The 26,843-nt window shown below is 40.8% G+C and overlaps 1 protein-coding gene across 4 annotated transcripts in view; it reads right to left on the minus strand.

Annotated features, from left to right (window-relative positions):
- Positions 1-7,589: 7,589 nt before the first annotated feature.
- LOC147027598 (uncharacterized) overlaps positions 7,590-26,843 on the minus strand; it is a 198,810-nt gene continuing 179,556 nt past the window's right edge. For all 4 annotated transcript variants that reach the window (XR_015057127.1, XR_015057126.1, XR_015057128.1 and 1 more), the window contains one exon: positions 7,590-9,702. Coding sequence is in view for 1 of the 4 variants with exons in the window: in XM_085877131.1 (XP_085733257.1) it covers positions 9,684-9,702 (19 nt within the window). In the remaining 3 variants the exon portion in view is untranslated. The remainder of the gene's footprint in view (positions 9,703-26,843) is intronic.

Genomic DNA, 26,843 nt, shown 5'->3' on the forward strand with positions numbered 1-26,843 from the left:
CAGATCCAGAAGAGATGGAGTACCATTGGTTGAGATCCGGGTCGGGAAGTTGACCGATTGAGTCAGTCCCAATGAGTCACAGAAAGCTTTTGCTGATGTCCCATGGCAGGTGAGAGAGGTACCCACACCTAGCCAACTGGCGTGATGACAATTGAAGTCGCCACATAAGAGGAAGAGAGAGTTTGGATGAGAAGATAGAAGATGGTCCATGTTTTCGGAGAGTGAGGTGTAGATGGAGTCATCACTGTTCGGTGGACGGTACAGTACACATATAAACATGAGGTGGGAGTGGAGGGGAAGCCGAAGCCAGAGGTATTCCTGGGGGTGTGGGGGAGTGAGAGCAGTGCAGGGAGAGTGAGGAATAGAGTGAGGTTGAATGGTTTGCAGAAGTGGGAATAATTGTCTGGGCAGCAGACGGATGGTTGTTCTTTGTGGATTGTGTGGTTTTACCATGTGAGACATAATCCACGGCAATGCTCACCATAACAGTCAGGAGATGCATCTGATGTAAATGTTAATTTTTAAATATGTTTACATATATATATATATATATATATATATATATATGTATATGTATATGTATATGTATATGTATATATATGTATATATATATGTATATACACATACACACATACACATATACAGTGCTCCCTCACTATATCGTGGTTCACTTTTTGCAGCTTCACTACATCGTGGGTTTTATTTCAATTATTTAAAATTAAAATTTATTATTTTAATTATTTTTCAGTAAAATATACTAAAAATAACATTATAAAATAGTAAAAAACAAATTAAAGTAAAAAAACATATATGTACATTATTAAAAGAATATTAAATCGAAATTTAAATAAAACTACGCAGTGGCGTCGCGGGCTTGAACAAAAAACAAAGAGAGACGTTAGCGTATGGAAAACGGAGTACAACTGCGGCTGCTTCTGCCCAGGTAAGATTGCACTCGGCACGCTATTGGCTGATGGTTGGGAGGCGGCCAATCAGAGCATGGTGTTTTGTATCCCGGACGCTGAATGACTCAGTGACAGCACCATCTGCGGCGCTGTTGTCCTGTGTAGAAGCATCCCGCATCTCGCCTCGTCCATTTCGGCTTCACATCTCGCTGCGCGGAGTGTTTCTCTGTGGTGCTGTGCTTTGTGTTTTACGTTAAAGTTTGAACTTTATTTCAATCCCTGCAATGCCACCCAAGCGTCCTGCATCTTCAACCAACCCATGGACCAAGGTGTTATTCGTGCATTTAAGGCGCTTTACACAAGACACACCCTTCAACACCTGGTTGAATCTATGGACGAGGACAAAGACTTCTCGCTGAAGGCGTATTGGCGAGACTACACAATCGCTACCTGTCTCATCAACATACAGAAGGCAATCCAAGACATGAAACCTGAGACAATTAATGCCAGCTGGAAAAGATTATGGCCAGAAGTGGCAAACGTCTACAAGGGATTCAAGCCTGAAGAGATAAACCACTCAGCTGTGGATAAGGCTGTGAAGCTGGCAAAATTGCTGCAAGGAGAAGGCTTCGAAGATATGACTTCCGACGATATCAATGACCTGATCGATGTCCACTCGCAACCATTGACGGTGGAAGATATGATGGAGCTGACGAAGTCTGCGAGCGAGGAAGAGGAAGAGGAACAAGATGAACCGGGGGCTGAAGAAGAGGAGGTTGGTCTCACACTCGATCATCTTGCAGCGATAGTCAGAATGGGCAAGGAGCTCGAACATGTTCCTCGTAAAAGTGGAACCAGAAGATGATGCACCACAACCATCACCTGATGAAGTGCCTGATGAAGAGGCGCCTCCAGTAGAAGAGATTTAATGCTCTTCTTGGCTGTGCAGAAAAACATTCATCTCATCATCGTCATCTTCATCGTCATCAGGACTTCACAGCTATCATCATCATCGTCATATCTTCATTGGTCAGTACCCATAATAGGTTTTTATATTTTATAGTACAATATAGTATTTTAAAAATTATTTTTGGTCTTAGGCTTTGCAGCCCCATGAAGTCGCATTTCCGATGAAAATTTTTTAATATATATTTTTTAAATAACTGATTAAATGTGTGTGGGGAAGGTGAATAAGAGTGTGTGGATGCTGTATAATGGTTTAAAATTCGTTTAAAATGTGTTTAAATATATTTGAATCATTAAATAAATATGTGGTTTCTGCTTCGAGGATTCTCACCTATCGCGGATGGGTCTGGAACGCATTAACCGCGACAGGTGAAGGAGCACTATATATATATATATATATATATATATATATATATATATATATATATATATATATATATATATATATATATATATATATATATATATATACATATACATATAAAAACAAACATACATACATATATACATACATACAGGGTGCCCCCAAAAAAGTACTCACTCTTTAAATGATAATAAATGCGTTGTTTATTGACTTCGAGACAAGATTAATGGTTAAATGTGTAAATGGATAAATGCATGTTCACAAATGTTCAAACTGACGACCATCACGTTCCAAACACAGCCGATAACGCGGACCATTGGATTCAACAGCGTTACGGATCATTTCATTTGGAACTGCAAGACATTGTCTTTCAATTTCCTCTTTCAGCTCATCGACTGTTGCTGGTTTTGAGCTGTAAAGCTTATCTTTGAGATATCCCCAGAAAAAGAAGTCCATTGGAGTTAGGTCTGGGGAACGCGCAGGGAATTCAACACTACCTCTTTGCCCAATCCATCTGTTCGGAAAAGTTGCTTCGAGATAGGCCCTTACATCACGGTGGTAGTGGGAAGGTGCTCCATCTTGCTGAAAGTAAATCTCTTCGTCACCAAATATCTCTGACACGTGGACCGACGGATTCCTGCAGCAATTTTAAGTAAACTGCCCCAGTGACAGTTTGATCAAAAAAGAATGGCCCTCGGATGCCCAATGCTGATATCCCACACCACACAGTAACCCCTGGTAAGTTTAAATGGTGTTCCATAGTAACATGCGGATTTTCAGGAGCCCAGTAGGTGCAATTGTGTCGGTTAATTGAGCCATTGAACTTAAAGCTGGCCTCATCGCTCCAAACAATTTTGGATGGAAATGCTGCATCTTCTTCGCATTTGCCCAGATACCACTCACAAAATTCAGCTCTCCGGTCAGGATCGTCTTCAATGAGAGCGTGGATTAATTTTGGAATGTAACTTTTCCAATTAATTCGTTTCAAAATGCGATGGGCGCTTGATTTTGGGATTCCTGTCTCACGAGCCATTTGTCGTTCAGATTTCCGTGGGGATCGGTGGAGGATTTCCAGCAATTGATTTTCTTTTGCAGGGGTGGTTGATGACCGTGGTCTTCCTGAACGCTCCTTATAGACGTCATGCACAATTCCATCTGTTTCAAACTTATCTCGGATGCGAGCAATGGTGCGTCGCGTTGGTGGATCTTTGTGAAAATGTCTTCTAAATTGTCTTTGCACTTCCATGATGTTTTCGTGCTTCCAGTAGCAGTTTATGATAAATTTTCTTTCTTCAAAACCTTGTCGTACTTCTGCTATTATTATGATCAATTTGATCTGAAAATAAATGAAAAATTCAATGAGTTATGAGGAGCCAAAATGTGAGTACATTTTTTGGGACACCCTGTATATACATATATACATATATATATATATATATATATATATATATATATATATATATATATATATACATATATACATATATACATATATACATATATACATATATACATATATATATATATATACATATATACATATATATATATATATATATATATATATATATATATATATATATATATATATATATATATATATATAGTTGCGGCCACGGATACTGAGACACCAGCTTGTCACTCAGGGGGTTTAATCCCCGGCTATCCCCGGAAGAGCCGGACCTGGGGCCACCGCTCACAATTAACGTTGTGGTATGGTGGGTTGTTTTAGAACCACGAACGCCACCCAGCTAACCATGAGTTCCAGTGTCCACCGTTTAATTATGCCATTTAACTGGACGTCACGTGGTTACCTGAGCGGGGAGCGCGCCTTGGCAAAGCACCAATCTTATCTTGATTCGAACTTAATTAGGGCGGCCGAGCATTTTAACCGCTGGTGGGTGCCGACTATTTGGTCAAATCTGTGGTAATTACCTCCCAGTCTATCGAGGTTCGGACAATGCAAGACCAATGCAAGGAAAGGACAAATACGGATAGGTTGAATAAAAAAAAAATGACCGTTTTTACAGCCATTTTTCCCTGCTGTGCAGGGGTTTGGCTTTTTCTTGAGGCAATGTTTTATGGCCAGATGCCCTTCCTGACGCCAACCCTGGTCGCCTCTTACGACACACAGGGATATGGTACACCTATTCTAACCGGGGCATACACCGGGACCAGTACACTGGCACTCATTTCGCCGACCTCGGAAGGATGACAGGCTGAGTCAACCCCCTGGTGTTAATTCAGCAGCCAACGGGGCTTGAACTCAGGACCCTGGGATCCCAAGCTGCCACCCTAACCACTAAGCCAACACCAGGCTTAAATATGGATAGGTTGGAAATCGACAAATGATTTATTAATAATAAAATAAATTATTAAAAAGATCTTTTAATTTCCTGAGGTAAATAAATGAATAAATTCCAAAGCAATCAAAATGAACAGTTAATCAGGAAAAAGGCAGAGCAGATGCTTATCAGGGGTTGACTTACTTACAACTAAACACAGACAAGGGTACTCAGCAGATCATTCAGGGGGGGAGAAGAGTCAGCTCGCTCACCAGAGAGAAGTCGTCGGTGAAGAGAAAACGTCCTGAAATGTGTATGTGCGTGTTTTGTCCGTCCCCAGCACCCAGCCTTGCCGTGCACCCACTCGCGAACAGCCTTGAACGCCAGTCGACATCACGGGGGGACACCGAGATCGTCTGTTGCGGGTCTCGACCCTGGCGCTGTGACACAGGCAGCTCCTCACACGACACGAAACTGGTGACGTCCAGTGACCCACATGGTCCGTTGGTGACTGACCCGCACCTCACTCGTTGTGACCAACTCATGCCTCACTCGTTGACGGCGCTGCTCACACCCACACGCGCACCACATGCTCAATTGCTCAAGCACTGGAAAGGACGAACTGACTGGCGAATTGTCTTGTTGTTGGCACTGGTCAGACACCCACATGCTCACTCACTCACTTCCTCGCTTGCGCGCTCACATGCATGCTTTTCTCGCTTGCTCGCTTCTTCCCTCACGTGCTTCCATGCTTAGTGTTCACTGCCCCTTTGTCGCTCGTGCTTCCTTTCTGGCTCGCTTGCCCACTTCTCTTCCTCTCTCGCTTTCTTTGCCTTCCTCGAACGGATCTCTGCAATTATTTTTATATATGCGGCTCATCTCGGCGGGCGCAGTCCCCCCAAGCTCACCCTGCCACACAATCGATTGTATGTGTCACAATCCACAGTGCATCACATCCTGCTGCGTCCTCTGCAAGATCCTCTGGAAGAAATCCTTTCTTTAAAGCTTCTGGGTCTCACTATCTTCCATGACCTTTCCTGGGAAAGTCACATTTCAAACCTCGCCTCCAAAGCCAGTTGCCGACTGGGAATCCTCCATCGTGCAAAGTCCTTCCTCGGCCCTCCTGAGCTCCTGACCACTTACAAAGCTTTTGTCCGTAGCCTGATGGAGTACTGCTCTCCCCGCTGGGCTGGTGCTCCTGCCTCCCACCTTTCTCGGCTTCACGCTGTAGAAACCAGGGCATTTAGGATCATCGGCATCTCCCGCAATGATGATGAGTCTTTGGGCCTCTCATTCAATCACCGCAGGTTGGTCGGTGGTCTTTCTGTCTTCTACCGTCTCCTCTCCAGCCTTGCCCCCCCTGCTCTCTCTGCGATTTGTCCCCACCACATTTCCACAGGGCGCTCAAGGTCCGCCAATAACCCCCTTCTGGAAAACTACCAAAATCACAAATCACTGCTCACCTTCACTCTTTCATTCCTCTTTTTTCCCACCTTTAGAATAAACTTCCTCACTCTATTCTTTCCCATTCTTCCCTCCAGGCTTTCAAAACAGCCTCTTTTCACTCTTTACACCACCACCTCTTTTCATCCCCCATCCAAATCCTCGATCTTTTCTACCCCCGATAATCCACCCAAGCCCACTTCCTTCAATTCCCCTGCTTTCCTTCCTGAAAGTCCCTGTAATGTCCATCTTCTATTCCCCATGTTCCCCGTCCCATCCCTCTCCCTTCCACAGATCTCCTGTGTCTGATCCCCACTGTTTGTCCCTCCCACTCCCACCCCTCTTGTCTCATGCCCTTTGCTGTGCGTTGTGTGTTTGCTCTCAAAGGAGCCTCGACAAGGTATACAAAAAAAAATTAAAAAGGAGTCGAGACATCTCTTACAAGGATACGTTTTACATTTTCTCTCATATAGTTGTGATTTGGTTAATCTTGAGAAAGTTTTGATGAAAGCATAATGTGATTTTCCTTCGAAGTGAAGTGGAGAAGGTCGATGTGTTTCATCATTTTTATAGTTGTTTGAAATTTTTAATACCTGAACTTTGTTTGTATCCGTGAATCCATAAATATTCACAGATAGATTATTCATTTTCTCAAATTTACGAATATCTCTCAATGAGATTGGAAACTTTAAATCTTGAACATTAATGTATTCTCTTATTTCTTATAATGTTCAACCCTTTCAACATTCCATTGTTGAGGATGTAAGTGAGCAAGAACAGACCATAGAAAACATTTATCTTTGTTTTGAATATTAACAACCGCTTTCTTAAGTTTTATCTCTTTTGGTAAATCAATATAAGAAGCTTGAAGAGGATCTGATTTTAAGATGTGTATATCTAAAAAGATTATTTTTGTTATCGTAAATCCAATACCTACTCGAGTGTTATCAACATCTTGTTCTTGTCTCTGGAGTTTGTCGTAAACATCACATCTTCCAAAATCTTGAAATGATGAGATAAATTGAGGGTTTGTCCTCATATAGGGAGTAGTTTCATCGTCTTATCTTACCATATTCAATTTTACTCCCATATAAAACTTAAACGTTTTCAGTTCACTTAATGTGTTTTTAGTTATAGTTTCAATACTTTGTTTAACCATATCAACAGCTTCCATGATTGAAGATGGTCCAGGGTCTTGAAAAGGAAACAATCTTATTTTTATATGCCCTTAAAATACCCCATCAGTGTTTTCAATGGAGAATTTAGCTTCCCTTTCTTCATTGTTCTTGTGTTTTGCGTGATTGAAGGTGTTTGTTATAACTTTTTAAAAGAATATCATTATCACATCTATCACAATGTTTTGTTTCTTGGTCAAGTGGAGATATTTGTTTGAAAAGATTGAATGTGTGTTTGTTGGTTTGAAGGTGTATTTTTATATTTATATTCGTGATTGCAAACATTGCAGTGCGTTGTATTCACCATATTTATGCAATAAAACTTTGCTTAAAATAAGATTTTCTTGATGAAAATTTCGTTTAATTTATCGGTGAATCTGTGCTTAAAACCATTTTATCCTCCAACTTTTTTCACTTTATAAATACAATGTATCAAGACACAAAAGACAGGTTTCAATCAATCTCTAAATTTGTAAAAGATATGAGAAATATGTCAAGGATGTAAAACTGAACAAAGATCAGTATAACAACTCTTGGATAAAAACAATTATGGTGAATAATATGAATTCTTCAATTTCCTTCAGTGGAAGGGCTTTTCGTACATCTGGAAGAACATCAATTAAAGTATCTCTAACAAAAGTTTCTCCTCTCCTTCTGGTAATATATTCAAAACTAGAAAAGGCAATGAAACAAGAAAAAGTATCAAAAAATAAAAACCTTATGGATGAAGCTTTAGAAAGAAAAGATAAAACCATCTGCAATATGCAAGGAGAAATTTGTATTTTTTTCAACAACCCTAAAGATGTAAATCCTGATGAAATAATGGATGTTAATATATCAGGTGAAATTACATTTCGTTCAATTGCAGTTAAGGATCATTTTAAAATGACCTTTAATATAAAAAAAATGTAGTAGTTGAATCTGTTCATGACAAAAAGTATTTTGATATAGATGGTAATGTTTTTTCGACTAATTATATATGAGTCATTCAACTGAAGATTTTGAAGATTATGAGAGTGATGACAGTTAGGATACTGAGAGTTTGTGTTCAAACGATAGTTATGAAAGTAGTTTTATAGATGATTGTGAAAGTACCGAATATGAATTTTAGTTGAAGTAAAGTTTTACTTTCTAAATATGAATAGTTTACTTGATTTTGAGCCTCTTGAATTCCCCGATTCCTGACAGGCAAAACATGACAAATTTCAGAATTGCTCTGCATGTGATCGAGTGGGATTAAACACAGTCAAAAGCCTATAAACAATGTATATTCTGTGATTATCTTCTAATTAATGATAATAAAAAATATAAAAAGGAATATAATTCTTTTGGATTTACACCAAAAATGAATTACTTTACAAGATTGATTGGAGAAATGAATGTAAAGTATGAGGGTGATAACACACCTTTCCTTGCAATGGAAGAAACTGAACGTACAAGAGAAATGTTCAAAGGATTGTTGTTATATATTATTCACGATTGTCATTTTCAGGGAAATATCAACACAAGATATTGTATGAATAAAATAATGGATTATCTTGAAATTAAACCCGAACTTCCGATAAAATAGAGTTTCTAAAAAAGCCAATGATAAATTAAATAACCTGTTTTCCAAATATATAAATGAATGATTTTTTACCCATTTGGGAAAATAAGATAAAATTTAACAACCATAAAAATCTTCCAAATTCATTAAGATGTCTCGTAGTTGGTTCAAGCGGATGTGGAAAAACCAGCTTACTTTCAAAGATGCTCCTTACTCCCAACTTTTTTGATTATGATAATTTAATAATTTTCACAAAGTCAAGTTTTCAACCTGAGTATCAACTCCTCTCATAAGGTTTTAATGCTGGTCTTCAAAAAGAAGATATAATCAGTTTATTTAAACTTCAAAACAAACTCAATGATTACAACATTGAAAACATCCACATGAATGGCCAGACCCAGGGTTTCCCAGCAGAACATTGCCCAGAGCATCACACTCCCTCCACCGGCTTGTCGTCTTCCCAAAGTGCATCCTGGTGCCATCACTTCTCCAGGTAAACGGCGCACACGTACACCGCCATCCACATGATCCAAAAGAAAACGGAACTCATTGGACCAGGCGACCTTCTTCCACTGCTCCAATGTCCAGTTATGATGCTCGCAAGTCTATTGTAGGTGCTTTCGACTGTGGACAGGGGCCATCATGGGCACTCTGACCGGTCTGCGGCTACGCAGCCCCATATGCAGCAGGGTGCGATGCACTGTGGATTGTGACACATTCCTCCCGTGACCACCATTAAAATTTTCTGTGAATTGTGCCACAGTAGACCTTCTGTCGGTTCGGACCAAACGGGATAGCCTTCGTTGCCCTCGTGCATCGATGAGCCTTGGGCGCCCAACATCCTGTCGCCGGTTTGTGGTTTGTCCCTCCTCGGACCACCATTGGTAGGTACTCACCACTGCTGACCAGTAGCACCCCACAAGCCTTGCCGTTTCAGAGATGCTCTGACCCAGTCATCTGGCCATAACAATTTGGCCCTTGTCAAAGTCGCTCAGGTCTTCACTCCTGCCCATTTCTCCTGCATCCAACACATCAACTTCAATCACTGACTGTTCACTTGCTGCTTAATATATTCCACCCCTTGACAGGTGCCATTGCAACAAGATAATCAATGTTATTCACTTCACCTGTCAGTGGTCATAATGTTTTGGCTCATCAGTGTGCATTCATATACAAACATGTGTATATATATATATATATATATATATATATATATATATATATATATATATATATATATATATATATATATATATATATATATATATATATATATATATACACATACATACATTTCTTTTTATGGGTTGGGGGTTGCACGGTCTCAAGGTGAGTTTCTTGGACCCACTTTCCGGCTGATGACCCCGAAGCCGCGGATAACTCTGTTGCATGGCAAGTTGAACCACAGCTGCCATTTGAGATGCTGAATTTAGCGTCGAGTCCAGTGTCCAATTCGCACTTTACCTTCGCAGCAAATCCCAGCACTTGACCTTACCTTCCCACAGGTTCAGCCTTGACTTAAATTCCCCTGCAGATGCCCACATCTCCGAGTCCTTGATTTTAGTTGGAGTCTTTTGATGTTCTTTTAGTCTGTAATTTAGTTAGAGAAAATTGCTCCTGATAAAACTACACTCGGGATCTTTTATGTGTTTAATGCGTCTTCCTGGGGTCTTCCAAAACCATCACAATATATACATAGGCATGAATAATATAATGGATTTACCACGAGTAGAAAATGTCAGAATAATGGGAGATGCCTCACCAAAATAAACCATCAATTCATAAGAGATCGAAACAATTATTTCGTGTTATCGAGTGCCCGATTCAACGATCATCCAGATCATCAGCGGAGCACCAGTGTCTTAATCACCCTCGTCAAACAGAGAGAATTCTCTGTGCAGATGAAAGCTTTTCTCTTTTGGGCCATGTGATGACCACTCTTTTCATTCTATTGTGAATAAATGTTTCTGAGACAGGCAAATTGGTGAAGTGAAAGGACAAACAAATGGCTTCATTTCAATGATTTCACTTCCTGACACAGGGCCTGTGTTGCAGAAATGTCCTTCAGAACTTTGGCAGCTTGGTTACCGATGGTACTTCCAAGCCATTCTTGGTAGTGGACATTGAAATCACCAACCTGGAGTGCATTTTGTGGTCTTGATCTTTTTCAGCATTCATGATGTTCTTCCACATGGAAGAATACTGATTAACATTTGCAAAAGAGGGATGCATATGGTTAGAAATAGGAGATTTGAATGTCTCTGCTTCACCTGTCACCAGCATATACTTCTATAGTTTTGTAATTATATTGTTAAAAATCTTAAGGTTACTTCTGTATGGTTGGAAACAACTTTACTCCTTCCTTTGGTGCACCAGTGGTGCTGGTAAGACAGGACAAACACCTGGATCGTAAGTGCAGAATCTAGTCCATGGGCCCAGACATATATCGGTACCATCTTAGGAAACCAAACTTTAGGGCTACTAAGTTATTGGTAGGGACTGTATGATTATTTCAATATGTGATAACCGTTCCAGAAGAGCAGCTTAGTGTATGTATTTTGCATTTTTACCATTTTACCATTCTGAGATATTGACGTTTTGGGGGAAAATCAAAAAAATAAAAACAAAAACCAAGGACCATTGGGAGGAAGTGGCAGAGCTGAAGTCCACGCAGGAGGAAGCAGATACCCGAATGCTTCTGCATGCTCTGCATGCAGCAGAGGCTGGGTACAAGGCTGTGGTGATCACTGCCGAAGATACAGATGTCCTCGTGCTGTGTCTTGCCTTCAATAAGGGCATCCCATGCCGCGTGTATCAGAAGTGTGGTACGCAAACCCGCACACGGTTCCTAGACATTGACAAGCTTGCTTGATCGATGGGAGACAGTGTCTGTGATGCCCTGGTTGGACTGCACCTGTTCTCCGGTTGTGATACAGTCAGTGCCTTTGCAGGCCGGGGAAAGATGGGCGCCTTGAAGCAAATGAAGTCGGATAAGACCTACCAAGAGGCCTTCAGTCAGCTCGGTCATTCATGGGAAGTATCCACCGAGCTCTTTCAGAAGCTGCAAGAGGTCACCTGCCACATGTACGTGCCGTCTACCAACACCACGAAAGTCAATGAACTCCGACATCAACTCTTCTGTGCCAGACGGGGAGAGATAGAGTCCAGTCAGCTTCCACCATGTGAAGACTGCCTCTTCATGCACGTCCTCCGTGCAAACTACCAGGCTGCTATTTGGTGGCGCTATCTGCAATGCTAACCCTATGTTCCAAGTCCCAAGTGTTGTGGACGGACCACTGATGATGACGGGAAGCTGGCCATCGAGTGGATGCAGGGTTCTCCAGCACCGGATGCAGTGTTGCAACTGCTTTCCTGCAAGTGTGGACGGTCGTGCAAACTCCCAGGCTGCACGTGCCTTGCCAATAGCCTGAAGTGCACTGACATGTGCAAGTTGCGAACCGACAGCAACCAGCCCGCTGATGTCGAGGAAGAGGTTGTAGACCTCGAGGACTCTGATGCTGATAACAGTGATGAAGACTAGACTACTGATCCATGGTGTGAATGTTTTGGCACAATCACAAGGACATTCATGGCTACAAATATGCATGAGTAAAACATAGTACATAAACATGTCACAGTAGCATGGTGAAATTTGGGTTATCCGGAAATTTCACATTTTGGATGCTTGCTGGAACTCGGGTAGGGGAAGGGCAATTCCTTTAACTGTGGTAAAAACTTGTAAAATGTTCATAAATGTTTTCCTCAAACAACATGTGCATGTTGTCGGCTACTGCGATTCAGTAGCACTACCCAGGGAACTTGTATGACAATATTATAAATTAAAATGGACTGAAAATCACTAATCAGCAACATTTTGATTGGCCCTATTGTTCGCCTCTTTCTGCCATAAAACAAATTCTGCCTTCAGGAATGACAGAAAGGATTATTCGGATGGTATAAATAAAGCATTTCAGACATGTATTTGTGGCTTGCAGCTCATTCTGGCCCCATGTGGAAACAGCAATTGCATCATTAGTGAATGTTTCTGAGTTTTCCTTTTCGCTTTCATTAAGCGGAGGGTGGGTATATTCCAGAGATGATAACTACCAATAAGCTGCCAGTCTGCAATGGCTATCACATCAAAATATGATAGATATATATATATATATATATATATATATATATATATATATATATATATATATATATATATATATATATATATATACATACACCAATTCAAAAATCATAACTAGGATTGGTTTCCTTAGATGGTACCGACAAGTGGAATTTCTGGCCTGGGCCCATGGACTCATCCAGGATGCTATTTTTCAGGTAACTTAAATTCAGAATCACTCTTTCAGACTACTGCTTGACTCACTGTAAAAATAATTCACCTTACTTAGTCAATGATACAGATATGTTTGTTCAGAAGACATTGCTTGATTTTGGCAACCATTGATGTTTACAATGTTTATTGTTCTGTGGTTTCTGAGATCAATGTTTTTTTGTTTATCTTTTTAGTTATTTTTGTGAATTGTTTTACAATCGCTTCGTAAGAGCCAATACGCGACTTTCAAAATGACGTTATCCACCCCAGAATGCTCGGTGCTCATGCCCAGAACCCCAGGAAACTGCCGTGTTTGAGGTGGCATAAAATACATCATGTATCCGGGATAAGGATCATCACCTGAAATGGCTCACAAAGCTTCTAAAGTAAGTCAAAAATACTTGGAAAAGTGCCTGAGAGAAAGGCCTGTACCTTTGCACAACAAAAGACTTGGATAACTTTTCTCAGCTCACTGAACGGGCAGCTGCTTGTCCTGCAAACTCCCCACCATATGTGCTGGTGCAAGGCCTGAGTGGACGGGCGTGTGCTACACAACTCCCGACGGTCACGACCATTGAATCACTGTGTATCTGGATTAAGTGCTTCTTTACTGTGGACTGTGTATCTGGATTAGGTGATGGGAAGGACATATCTGGAGCTTGTGAATGTACCGAGTAAATATAAAACAATATTTACTATGAATCATGTTGGGAGTGGGGAGCTACGGGACCTGTGAGGGTTGTTATAAATATATTGTTTGGTTTGTACTGGGGCCACAAGAGGAATTATACTCGATTTTTGCATCTATTGCTCAATGTTGAAGCATGTGTGTGTGTGTGTGTGTGTGTGTGTGTGTGTGTGTGTGTGTGTGTGTGTGTGTGTGTGTGTGTGTGTGTGTGTGTGTGTGTGTGTGTGTGTGTGGTGTCATCTCAATGGCTGACGTTAGGTTGTACTAACAGGAAATGTTCCGAACCCCTCACCTCTCATCCATGCATATTTCTCACATTCCTATATCTCCATGAGTCCGATTTGCATTTCGGAACAGAACAATTGTGGTAAACCATTTTGAAATTGCCACTGTTTTGTCTAAATGCTAAAATTTTTGTTTAAAAAAAACGATGTGAATTACAGATGTCATGCGAGCAATGGCAGGCTAAAAGTGCCCAGCGAGCAGAAGAGTCACTGAAAACACACAGTGCATGTGCAAAAGGCCTCATTTAGCATTCATACGTCATTTCGAAAGTTGCGTATTTTGAGGGAACTTCAGAGCAAATTGTGGACTGGCACCGCCCTTAGAACATCATTGTTGAGCAAGCGGATTAACTCTTCTGAGATGGTCATTAGTGTGCCAACTAGCTTTTATTGACAATTTGATAATCACTTTTATATGACCCTGCAACTGACAACACTATGTGAGGGAAAGAGGATGTGGGGAAAGTGGGATGGGTAGGAAAGAGTTAGAAATCGTATTGGGGAGTAGTAGTTTGCTTGTTTATTTCCCAACAATAGAATAAAAGTTGATGCAACACCTGTGGATGCCCTCAAGGTGGACATGCATGTTGACTTTGCACCAGTATGCTCCAAGAGGTAAAATACCTGTATGCGATGATGTCACAGTGGTCCATTCTGGAAAGCATTTTGCATTGCAAAAGTGTTGTATTTAGAGCATATTCCAAGATAAATACAGTCAACATGAGCTATACTTGAAACACCAAGTAACTTTGAACTGTGGGATTATTTGGGAGCGTGCACTGAAGCAAGACTTTTCCCCCTTCTCCTCCTCCTCCTTCTTCCATTAACGGCTGCAATTATTCCCATGTTCTTGTGGAGGTGGCTGGGGGAGAAGATTTGGCCCAAGTCTTTCATGAACTTGCTGAGCAGGTCTAACATTCAAATCAGTAGTTATGGCAGGAATTTGTAATTTGTTTCATGTGCCGGCGATAGTTCGCAGACTCTTCGCAAAGGATGTTGTGGGATCTTTAAAGTCCACCAACTAATGCTGGCAGATGGGACACCAGTTTAAAGTCCATCTGAGGGATGGCACACACCTTGATGAATCACCCTGCCTGTGAAACACCGGGATGACAGTTTATGTAAGCTTGGTCGGGATTCCAACCCAGGCTAGACAACTTAGAGGCGAGTACGTCTAGGCCATCCTTCCAGCCCCAAAGCAAGACTTTTACCAATTTAAATTAACATTTTTACACAACACTGAAAAAAGGCTTCTCTACGTGACATTATGAATTGCAGGAATATTTTCTAAAAATATTTCAAAGTTGCCCTGCCGTTCAAAATAGCCCCAATTGATGGTAGGCTTGAAACATGAAGCACTTTCTGGCCGATTGGGACCACAATTAAAGAATGCAGCACAGAATAGGTGTGACACTAAACTTGGAATCTGACTTGACAAAAAGTTGCCAGATGTTTATATATAAAACACCAAAAAGTTTCAGCCATTGTGAGAGTGATTGAAGAACAGTTCTTTACACATTTTATTGACTAATGGTTGAACTCTCAAACAGGGGAAGAATCTTTGAAAGAGCTATGTACTATAAATTAGAAACAGAACAACATCCTTACACCTCAAATCATGTCGAATGGTGGAACTCCTCAAGCAGATCATGAGCAAAGGCCTGGTAAAGTTTCATCAAAAGAACCATAAAAGTTGACAGTCATTGAATAAATGAAGATGAAATCTTAAATTATCAGCCTTGTTACACTTGTACCAAACAGCTCTCCACAAGATGACTGCATGTATACCTGCCATGATGAGTACTTGGGTTGAACCTCAATTTACCTGTTTGCTTTGGTGATGAGACAGCTGCTCGAGATGCTCCACTGGGAAGATTATACTGTACCTAGTACTGTGAATCGATATGTAAGTGGAATCAGAAACTAATTACTTTCCTTGTCATCCTTTGTATGAGGAACATTAAGTCTGTGTTGTGCTGCCACTGTTTAGGTTTGTTTATATCAGAGAATATTCGTTCCTTGCACGTAACCTCGTGGACTGTTCGACTGGTTTTCAATAATATAAGAGTGCTTCTATGGTGTTGCAGTTGCACTCCTTCCAACAAAAAGATGATCGCCTAAAGAAACACTTGTCGATTGTGGAGTCACCGATCTAAAAAAAAATCGACTGATTTGGTGGCACTGCTGAAATATCATCGACAACTTCATGAAACCCTTGCTCATTTTCTGTGTGATCTTCGCAAAAATAGTGTTATATTTTAAATATTTAACACAGCTACAGCTTTCACCACATCGTGGCAAATCATCCTAAATTAACCTCTTGCTGAACATTTTATCAAGCAACAGGAAGCCCCATCTAACTTGCCTGCTTAATTGGCCTGATGAAACACTTTTTAAGGGAACTAAAGTTGCGCTCAAAATGCTAATTTAAAGCTGTACTGATTTGTGGCCACACTGTAATACCGCATGACCTCGGCCCGCCTTGTTACGGCTATTTTTGAGAAGTGTTTTGTCGCCTCTTTCTACCTTATTATCATGAGCGACTATCAAATCTCAAAAACTAGCTATGGCTACAAAGGCGCGACTAACTCAATGCTTTTGCATCTATTTTTTTAAAAATTATAAAACCATCACCAAGGTTGTAAAGGAAATCGATCATTTTGTTCCCTAAGTGGTTTGACACCACAAAACGGCATCACAATGAAAAAAAGAAGAAACTAGAAGAGCATTCGGTGGAGTGCATACCTCCGCCACGTAATGCCTGATCCACGAGAACAAATCAGGCCCAATACATTTTTGAAATATCATGCTACACAGTACTATATCGTTTTTGGCACTATTTCTCAATGGTGAAGAATCATTTCCAAAAATTAAATAATTCTCGTATCCGGCTCCGGATCCGGATTTGGATCTTCACCAAAATCGAATCAATTCATCCTTGTGACACACCAAATGTGTCCACAAAGTTTCATCTGAATCCGTCAACAACTTTTTGAGATATCGTGCTATATATCGTTTTTGGCTCTGCCTCAATGGTGAAGAATCACTTAAAAAATTGAAGCAGTCGGATCCAGATCCGGATCTTCACCAAAATCTAATCATTTTGTCCTTGTCACACACTCAGTCTGTCCACAAAATTTCATCCGGATCCGTCGAAAACTTTTTGAGATAACCTGTACGCAAACAGACAAACAGAGAGACAGACAGAAAGGAGTGAAGACATAATCTTCGATGGAGAAGGTAAATTATGACAAATTAAGGACATGAGAATCAAACCTGAGTCTCTTTTCACCAAGCCCATATTACTTACAAAGATAGTTCCAACATTCTGGTGTGATTTCATGATGCAAGTCCAGCTTGCATGTTCGAGGCTCAAAGATCATGAAGTGAACTCTCAATGTAAACACCTCTTTTACTAAATGGAATTTCGATTGTGCTGAGAAATATTTCAAATCAAAAATATGGATTTTTTTTCAGTACTTTCAATCTGTTCGTACTTTCAATCAACCAATATTTGGCAGAACATAAATAAGCTTCATACGTATTGATGTTTCAGTGATTGCAAAAACTGAAAAAGGCATACATAACAAAACAGAAATCAGAAGTGTATTTGGTTTGCTTTTGTGTCCTACATTACTGCACGTCGCGCTGTCAAGTTCTTTCGAGTGTAATCCGATACTCTTATTTCAGTAAACTTTTATGAACCCAAGATGATTATAAGATTGGAGTTGAAGTAATGAATAATAAGAAAGGGTCAATTGGAAAAAGGAAGAAGCCTCACCAACACGAGAATATCTTGTCAAACGAAGAGGTTTTTTTTGGCATGGAATGGCTTTCATCAGGGAGGGGCCCAATGATCATTTTCCACGTGTTAATGTACCCTCTTGCAGGAGTCAAGCAACACAGGTCAATGATGGACTACAAGGCAAAAGCAAATGTATGTTCACTTGGCACACTGCCATTGAGGCTGGCACTTTGTGGTGCTGGTAAAGGAATGTACTATCTACTACCCTCTGCCCTCTTTTCCGACTACCTAACTCACCCCAGTATCCCAATTCCTCCACCGTACAGGATCTTGCGGCCTGTCCAATTGTGACGCATAAAAACCACAGAGAAAGCAGCCCCGCCTCCAATTCATCAGGCAAACAGCAATAACCTTTTTACTGGCGCGTGGCTAGTCGGCTGCCGCGATTTGAAACAATCCGTTTTCTCCTCTAATGAGGACCCACGGGATGCCGGATTTATGTGAAATTCGGGTGCAAAACAGTAGAAGCTCCGTAAAGTCACTGCGGCAAGGATGCCCAACCCAGCAGCGTGTCGCGTCCAGCGATTGCTCGGAGCGGGTGGTTATTGTGGGGGAGAGTTTACGGGGGTGTGGGTCAGAAAATTGTGACACCTTAAAGAAAAGCTTATTCAAGGATACTGGCATACACCCAAAATCACATGTGAAGGTATTTGAACAGACGAGCATATGAAACATTCTGAAGTAAATTAGTTATTGTTCTGAGCTTGGCATTATATACAGCGGTGAATATCATTGCATCTCTTGCCATTTGAACCACATTGACCACAACTGCATTAAGGTCACCTGGATTGAATACCTTCGGGTTTTTTTCCTGTCCTTTTTATCCTTTTTGACAGAAGATATTTGCTTATACGTTGCTGGGGTTTCTTCCCCTCTATTTGTGTTGTGCTGTCCCAAATATACAATTGTTTTTGGAAAGCCAATTACATTCTCCAATCAAGCTTCTCCGAAAGACTTGTCCAGCTCAAATGTTCAGGATACGCGTGAGATTGCCTCGGGTGAGTTATACTATCAAGCCTGCCTCGTGGCTCTGAGGAAAACGTTAATTCGTAAAAGGCGCTTCCTCTTGCAAATCCATCTTTTACTATACAGCGTGTGCGGTGATCAGGATCGAGAGATGCAGCACACTACTTGCATGCCGGCTCTTCGAGCCTGTTTAACATTAGTTGGGCAATACTTGCATGCGGAGCTATTAATCTCCACGTTACAATCATTAAATGCCAAAACCCTCTCCTTATTCCAATTCATTGGTGTTAGTTACAAGAGTACCCTCTGCAAGCACTTAGGGAGTAAAAATCATTAGTATTGATTGTCGACAGACACCACCATTACTCTTGGTCGTGCCCAGAGGAAACAAATCATGGGCATTCGGGTCGCGCTAGCATGCCGACGGAAGGGTGAGTGTGCATGCAGACGCCTTCTCCCTTCCCCCAACTTCCCCCAACAACTGCAGATGTCGATTGTGGGCCGAGGCTCCGATCCCCTCACATCTATAGCAGTCGAGACATGGGGTAGTTATGTATTTCTCTCAAATCATAGGCATTTTTCATTCTGTTTCAAGCTTATCCTGATTTTATCAGCGAAACTATCGATTACTGCATTTAACTCAATATTTTTAGGTTAAAATTACAACAATTAAACACAAGGTGATTGAGATTCTCAGCGTGCTTTGCTCGATAGGCTGGCATCGTACTGTCTTATTCTTTTTCTTTGAGGGAATGGCATCACAAATAGCAACTGCCTTTCACCCGCTGTGTGAAATGGCATGGCTCAAACCAAGTCAAATGCAGTGTGTATGTCACCGATAAGTCTTTCAAATCGACCGACAAAGATTCAAATCCAAGCTGCTGTGATCTCAATGCCATCTGTAAAGATGAAATTAGAAACATTACCACTTCATCTCAGGGCGTCTTTCAAGTCGCTAAAGAACTGCAGCTTCGTTTACCCTGTGCAATAACCACGCCCTTTATCTATGTCTTTTATTGATCCTCAAATGACAATTGTTCAATCTATGTTATGTTGGGACAATTACAGACAGGCTTAAACACTTCTCATTTTCACTCTCTCTTATTATTCCATAGGGACTCGCGAGCACAACATTGATAGGAAATGGCTTAAACACAACAACACACATCAATGCGGCAGCCTTTGGTCAACTTTCATGGACAAGCGTTTCCCTCAAACATATTCCATCAATCCATTGGGACCATACACGGTGCAGAGCATTGGTGTGCCGAAGCAGTCTCTTGGGCTATTGGGCACAATCCTGGATGGGTCGCCACTCCGACACAGGAACTCAGCAAGCTGGTATTCATTTTTGCCAACTTCAGAAGGATGACAGGCTGAGTCAGCCACAACTTGGTATTAATTGAACAGCCAAGCACGATTTGAACTCAGGACCCTAGGATCCTAAGCACACCACTCTAGCCATTAAGTCAACACCAGGCATAAACATATTGCAGACCACCACAAATCTCTTATAAAATAAACACCAATGCCTTTTGAACTATCAGAGCAAGGCACAGACCCAGCAAATCACGTTTCGGTGGGAGTCGTGTGACATAAGCTATGTGGGACATTTTCTTTTGTTCTGGCTGCTTGGGTCAGATGGTGAGTGTCTCGGGAAGCTAATTATTTTTTTTTCACATTTTAGAGGAAGGCTTGTGTATCATTTTTCCAGAAATTACGTAAAGTTTCAAATTAATAACTTTGTGATGTCAGTATTTGTTGAAGTAGTACCGAGTCTTTAAAAAACAAAAAGAAAGTACAATTTGTCATACTTATGGAGTCTTATACCTAATCTTACATGGAAGACAATGACAGTATTCAACTGTTTCATGAGCCTTGATCTCTTCAAAAAAATAAATAGTCATCGGTGCACTTTTACCAGAATTATGGGTCATGCGCAGACAATTCAGTGTTTGTGGTGTTTATACAATTCAATACAAGTACATGTTACAGTCTGCGACAGAAAGTCTACAAAACTCACATGGGAGAACAAGAGAAAGATGTCCACATCAGAATCGTGATTCGTAAGTGCCACCTCTTGTAATGACGTTTGACATTGGTATTTGCAAGTGTCATACTAAACAATTCAGGTTTGCAAGCTTATGAAAAAGATCATACAACTCCTTTCTGCTCACTGTTTAAGAAAACAAGAACAATTTATATTAATATTTATAATTTTTTTGTAAACATAGTTGAGGCTCGTGGAAGAGCTAGTACACGGATCAGGTTACAACGGGACAAAAGGAACAGCAGAGGAAGGGAGGAAACACCAACAGCAGAGCTGAAGGCCAAGGTAGAGGCAGTCTTGGAAAAACAATGGGTGTGGGGATGAATGGCGAGCAGGAGAGGATGCATATGGTGGACAAGATGGATGCAGAAGGAAACTCAAAATGGATACAGGAGGGAAAATTGGACATTTGGGCGGGGATAACAAGGGTAGAAAGATCATGGTTTTGGATTGGGGACGATCTGAAAGGGTGGTGAACAATTAACTCGAAGACTTGGAGGGAAGAATGAGATTGAAGAGAATGTGGAAAGTGGTTCCACAGGCAAGAAAAAAGAGGAACGAAGAAAAAAAAGAGGAATTGATGAATGTTGGTGAACAGGGATGATGGATTTAGGTAGTTTCACCAGAAGGGAATGATAGTGGACCACGTGTGGCCTGCAGAAACTTGGGGGGGGGGAGGGGATGCAACAAAAGGACAAAAGGTGGAAGGAGCAGAGGGTGCAAGACCGGAAAGGAGACAGCAGAAGGCAGAGAGAGCACCAGCCTGTCTGCGGTGGCAAAGTAATAGGCCCATCGACTCAGCTTCATCACACGTGGGAAATTATAATAATCTTGAATACCTTGTTTCGATGGCATCAAGCCGAGAAAGATGTGAGGCAGGGGTGTCAGCCCAGAGGGGAGAGCAGGAGTCCATTAAGCTGCGGATGAAAGCCTTTTAGGTGTATAGGAGTACAGGTGTGGCAAGGAAGGACTTTGTATGATGGAGGATGCTCAGTTAGCGACTGACTTTGGAGGCCAACTTTGAAATATGGTTTGCCTGGGAAAGATCATGGCTGATAGTGAGACCCAAGAGTATGAGTGACTGGACTTCCTCAAAGGATGGTAAGCAAGTAAGAGGGGCTTTCCAGACTGGGTTTGCAAAACTGAAACTGTTTTTAAAACCTTCAGAAAATTGAAACGAATTTTTTTGGAAATAAAAATAAACAAAATGGGCTCAAATCTTCTGGTACTAAGGGGTATAAAAATGTTTCAGATGTGGGTCAGAGAGAACTTCTAATCAATTGGGAATGAACATCACTGTTTACACAATGCTATCGTCTGGAGGTTGGTGCTGCCTGAAGGTCTTCCACTTTGGAGTTGGATGCTCATGGAAAAGCAGCACCAGATATGTTTATTTCTTGCAAACATTTTTATTGCATTTTCTAACCTGACAAGTTGCAGGAATGTTATTATCAGTCTCTGTGACACTACAAATTGGTAAACACGACACTTTATAAATGAGTGAGTGTTTGAAATTCTCCTGTGTAAGTGTACGAGTATATGCGTTATTAATTGGTGTGAGTAACATATTTCCAACATCGAAGAAAAATAGATTAAATGATGCAACATTTAAGATGAAAAATTTCAAAGACGTGTGGGTGGTAGAGATGGTAGGGATGAGTGTGGATAAGATGACTTAGCAGATACGACCTGTTAACGCACACGATGGTACATACTTGGGTGGGGGAGAGGGAGACGATTCAACAATGGAGACAAATGAGGAATGAATGAGTGAATGTGGCTATAAGTTCGGACTTGCGGCAGATAATAAGGGTTGCTGGATCGAGTGCATGTGACCTGGGGTGCAGAGGGGAAGGAAGAATGAGCAAGGAAAGAAGACGAGTTTTTTCAGTGAAAGTAAAGGTTATGAAGTTGAATGGAAAGAGGACACTAGAAATGAACAGGCACATACAGTCTAGAAAATAGGACCAATACAAATAGGACCAAACAATGAGTTGCATGCCAGGAAGTTAAAAACAGAACACAAAGGATGGGATCCCACCAAGGTAGAAATGACATCGACATGAGAAAAGATCCCATGACAAAAGAAACAAAACACTAGTGAGTTGGAGAGTGATAAGCAGCTGGGATGACGACTGTGGATACATGATCAATGGTCAATGGGAAAAGGTAAAGAGACAGACCAAGACTGACATACTGGAAGCGAGAGGTGAGGATAACACATCACGACAACACTTATCAAAATTAATATCGACAAAGGATGGTGACATTTACTTAGGTTTGGGTGACAATGAACTTCTGATTGTCCCAAAAACTTAGGAACATGTGTATGGCTCCAATTTGTCACTTTATTGCAGTGATCGATTTATTTCTGCACTTGGTATCTGCTCAAAGTGAAAGTCTAACTTTATATCTTCCCTGTCGTGAATTGCCAGCATAATCACAAGGACCTCATGCAACACACTGCTTAACACCTTCCAAAGAAGAATAATGTGGTTCAAAATTCAACGCTGACCACCAGCATGTATGAGGAGGCAGTTTACGTGAATCCCGATTGCACCAATCATCAAATAGCACAAAACTAGTTTGGGAGAGAGTACAAGAGTGGAGGTAATAAAGGCATCACTGATTCAAAGGTTTATAAAACAAACAAACACACGAGAGAGTTCAAAGAACACATGACTCCAAGCAGTGTTCAAGTATATACTTCAATTTAAATAAAATACAAAGGACACAAACATTTAAAAAACTTTTAAAAAAAAATCGTTCAACAAAAAATTGCAAAAGTTTCAGGCTGTTGAAGTCTTATACACCACCCTGTCCAAGTACTGTGAAATGGAAGGGTTCTGAAAGTACAAATAAAGCAATTTGTGTTCTGCAGTGTTCAAGTATATCATTCAATTTAAATAAAATAAAGATTGTAAAAGTCATATACATTAATTAAATCAGGAATTTACCGCCATTGATGCAGTGTCGATTACACCAATTTATTTAACATGTTACATTAGTTCTTCGTGCCTGTTGTTTGTGTCCTTTGTAACGTCCTTAAAAACAGTACATTTCCTGTTTGTAATGATTTTTACCCTCGCCAAAGGAGAGGGTATTGCATTTGGGGCTGTTTGTTTGTCTGTCTGTTTGTCTGTATGTTTGTCTGTCTGTCTGTTTGTTTGTCCACACAGCACTTTCATGTTTCTCTCTGCAAATGCTTGCCGGATTGAGACAAAATTTTCACCATGCGTGTGACTACTCATGTAGAATATTTTAATGATAATTATGACGTCATAGGTTACGTGGTGTAGCAGCCTTATTGGAAAAACAGAAAAACTTTGGACCTCTGTCTCTGAAACTGCACCAAGGAAAAAATTGAAACTTGGCACATCGCAAGTACTCGTCATGTGGAATGAGTGTGTTTTTTTAATGACGTCATAATTGCATATGTAGATCCGATTAGTATGAAAATTTGAGGGTCATCTCGGGATAAAATGGTGCACATAAAAAAAAAATGACGTCAACGGTCATGTGATTTGGCAGCCGTATTGTTGAAAAAAACCCCCCAAAAACCTTCAAAAATCTTCTCTGAAGAGGCTGAACAGATCGAGGCGAAACTTTACACGTGTGACCACCTGTCCACGAGGAACAAAAAGGTCACACATATGATATCATAGGTCACATGGTTTGGCAGCCATATTGGATTTATCCTCAAACCTCCATAAAAATACACCACTCAAAAGAAGCCCTGGTGAGGGTCTGCAATCTCTGATTACTCTTATTCTTGTCAATTTTGTTTTGACTGCCAGACACGAAGACAGTGTAAAAAATGAATTCACTGCTCTCTGCGCATGTGCGATTGGGACAAATTCTGAGCCAAAGTACTGCAAAAACAGCAGGTTTGTTTCCGATTAATGTTCTGATTTATTTGTGTTCAAAATACAACATTCAATATATATAAGTTAGTCCTCGATCATAAACTGATGTTTACAGGCAGAGGGATGGATGGGCAGACATGAACGAATTGCCTCATCCCGCTTTTCACTTTGCATGCGCAGGGTAATAATACATTCCCCTGCAGTAAATCCGAACAATTCAGATTTTTGCAACACATTGCAATTGCATCATTTTTTAGTTTCCATTTCATATTTAATTTATCTTTATTCCCCTTGTGTATTTACACCTCCATAATGATGTAATTACTTCCCTTAAGCACTTTTTAAAACAACTATGGTTGGCCTATTGGAACAAATGTTCAGTGGTCTTCACAGCCTTGTTGCATACTCATACTTGCCTTTCACTAAGCCCAGATGTGCTTGGGCCAGGGTGTGCGGATTGAACGTTCGTTATTGTTTTTGCCAAATGATGCTACTATTCTTATTATCCTTCTTAATATTATGAGTATAAATTAATATATACTTTATTACAATATTATCAATCTTTTTGTTGTTTTTATATTTATTATTATGTCATGCCATGGAAGGACCTATGAACATTCTGTATACACCTTAACATGGCGTGCGCTGAAAACATGGGAATTCTTCTGGATACTTTGTAGTTAATTAGCCTAATCAACTCAGGAGGTCGTGATGATCATTTAGGTATATCACATTCCAGATCAGAAAGCTTCAGTATAATTCCACAAAAAACATGTACACACACACACACACACACACACACACACACACACACACACACACACACACACACACACACACACACACACACACACACACACACACACACACACACACACACCTCGATGATGTGCATGATTTATATTTTTCTTCCTCTTGCATTTGCTTGGTTGAAGAAATTACAAAGCCAAATACAAAGAACACAACATCATTGTTACGTCTCTCCCCACATTTCAATAACCACAAGACAGAGCAATACCATCTACACATCAGAATAACTTTTCCTCTATTTTAATAGGTGCACATGTTCAAGTGTACTTTGCCTTGTGATTTTCAGCCCTGCTTATGCAGACATGAGGTCACATTATTATAGTTGAAGAAAATTCAGCTATCAATGACCTAAGTGTATGATGAATCAAAACACAGACCCAAATAGCCACACCACATGCAGTGCATACTGTTCCCACAGTGTGCTACCTTTTTGGCTGCCGGTTGCATCATTGGTTGGGGGCACAGCTATGCTGCTGATGAAGTGCCCCTATGACCCGTGTACTGGTGCTCATTTCGCCAACCTCGGAAGGATGGCAGGCTGAGTCAACACCCTGGTGTTAATTCAGTGGCCAACAGGGCTCAAACTCAGGACCCAAGGATCCCAAGCCACCAACACAACCACGAAGCCAACACCAGGCTATAGTACATACTGTAGCATTCAGACTTTTCCTGGTCCTACAGATTGAATGTACTGCATGTGATATTTACATGATATATTAATGAGCTGTTGACCCACCCACCAGGTAGGTACAGAATGCGATATTTGAATTGCAGTACAATTTTTGCTGAAGATAAATAACTGATTAAATTGATACAGCTATAATTTGGGGGTCTAAAGTGGTGTATCACATGTTTGTGACAAGAGGGCGTTCACAGCAATAACTATATTCCACTACATACTTAATATGTTGTTGTGGTCATGGAAGTCCCCGGGGAGTTACATTCAACACATCAAGGAATCCTGGAGTTTAGATATATCTGGAGCATTTTGTTTCGGCCAATTACTTATCCTCTCGTATCAGTGGACAGGGAAATGCATTGTATTTGTGTATCATGGTCGACCCCCCGCCCCCCTTTGTAACTCTTCGTTTATCTCTCTCCTCATCTCTCTACCTCCCCACACCTCTTTATAGGACATCCATACACACAAACATGCTTTACAAAACCAACATTACACCTCAAAAACTCACGTTCAGCAGCAACTGCATCATAGCACTGAGTACCAATCGGACCAATCATAGTGCTTGGGTGCCATTCGGTTCTATGCGGAACCTGCACTGAACAACCAATGAGCGGAGCAAAACAACATCAGCGTGCCAATCAGGAAGCTGCACAGGGAGCTGCCCCGATCCCAGGCCAC

The sequence above is a fragment of the Eptatretus burgeri genome, chromosome 4, assembly GCF_056783735.1.
Source record: "Eptatretus burgeri isolate ZD-2024b chromosome 4, Ebu_testis_v1, whole genome shotgun sequence".
Lineage (NCBI taxonomy): Eukaryota > Metazoa > Chordata > Myxini > Myxiniformes > Myxinidae > Eptatretus > Eptatretus burgeri.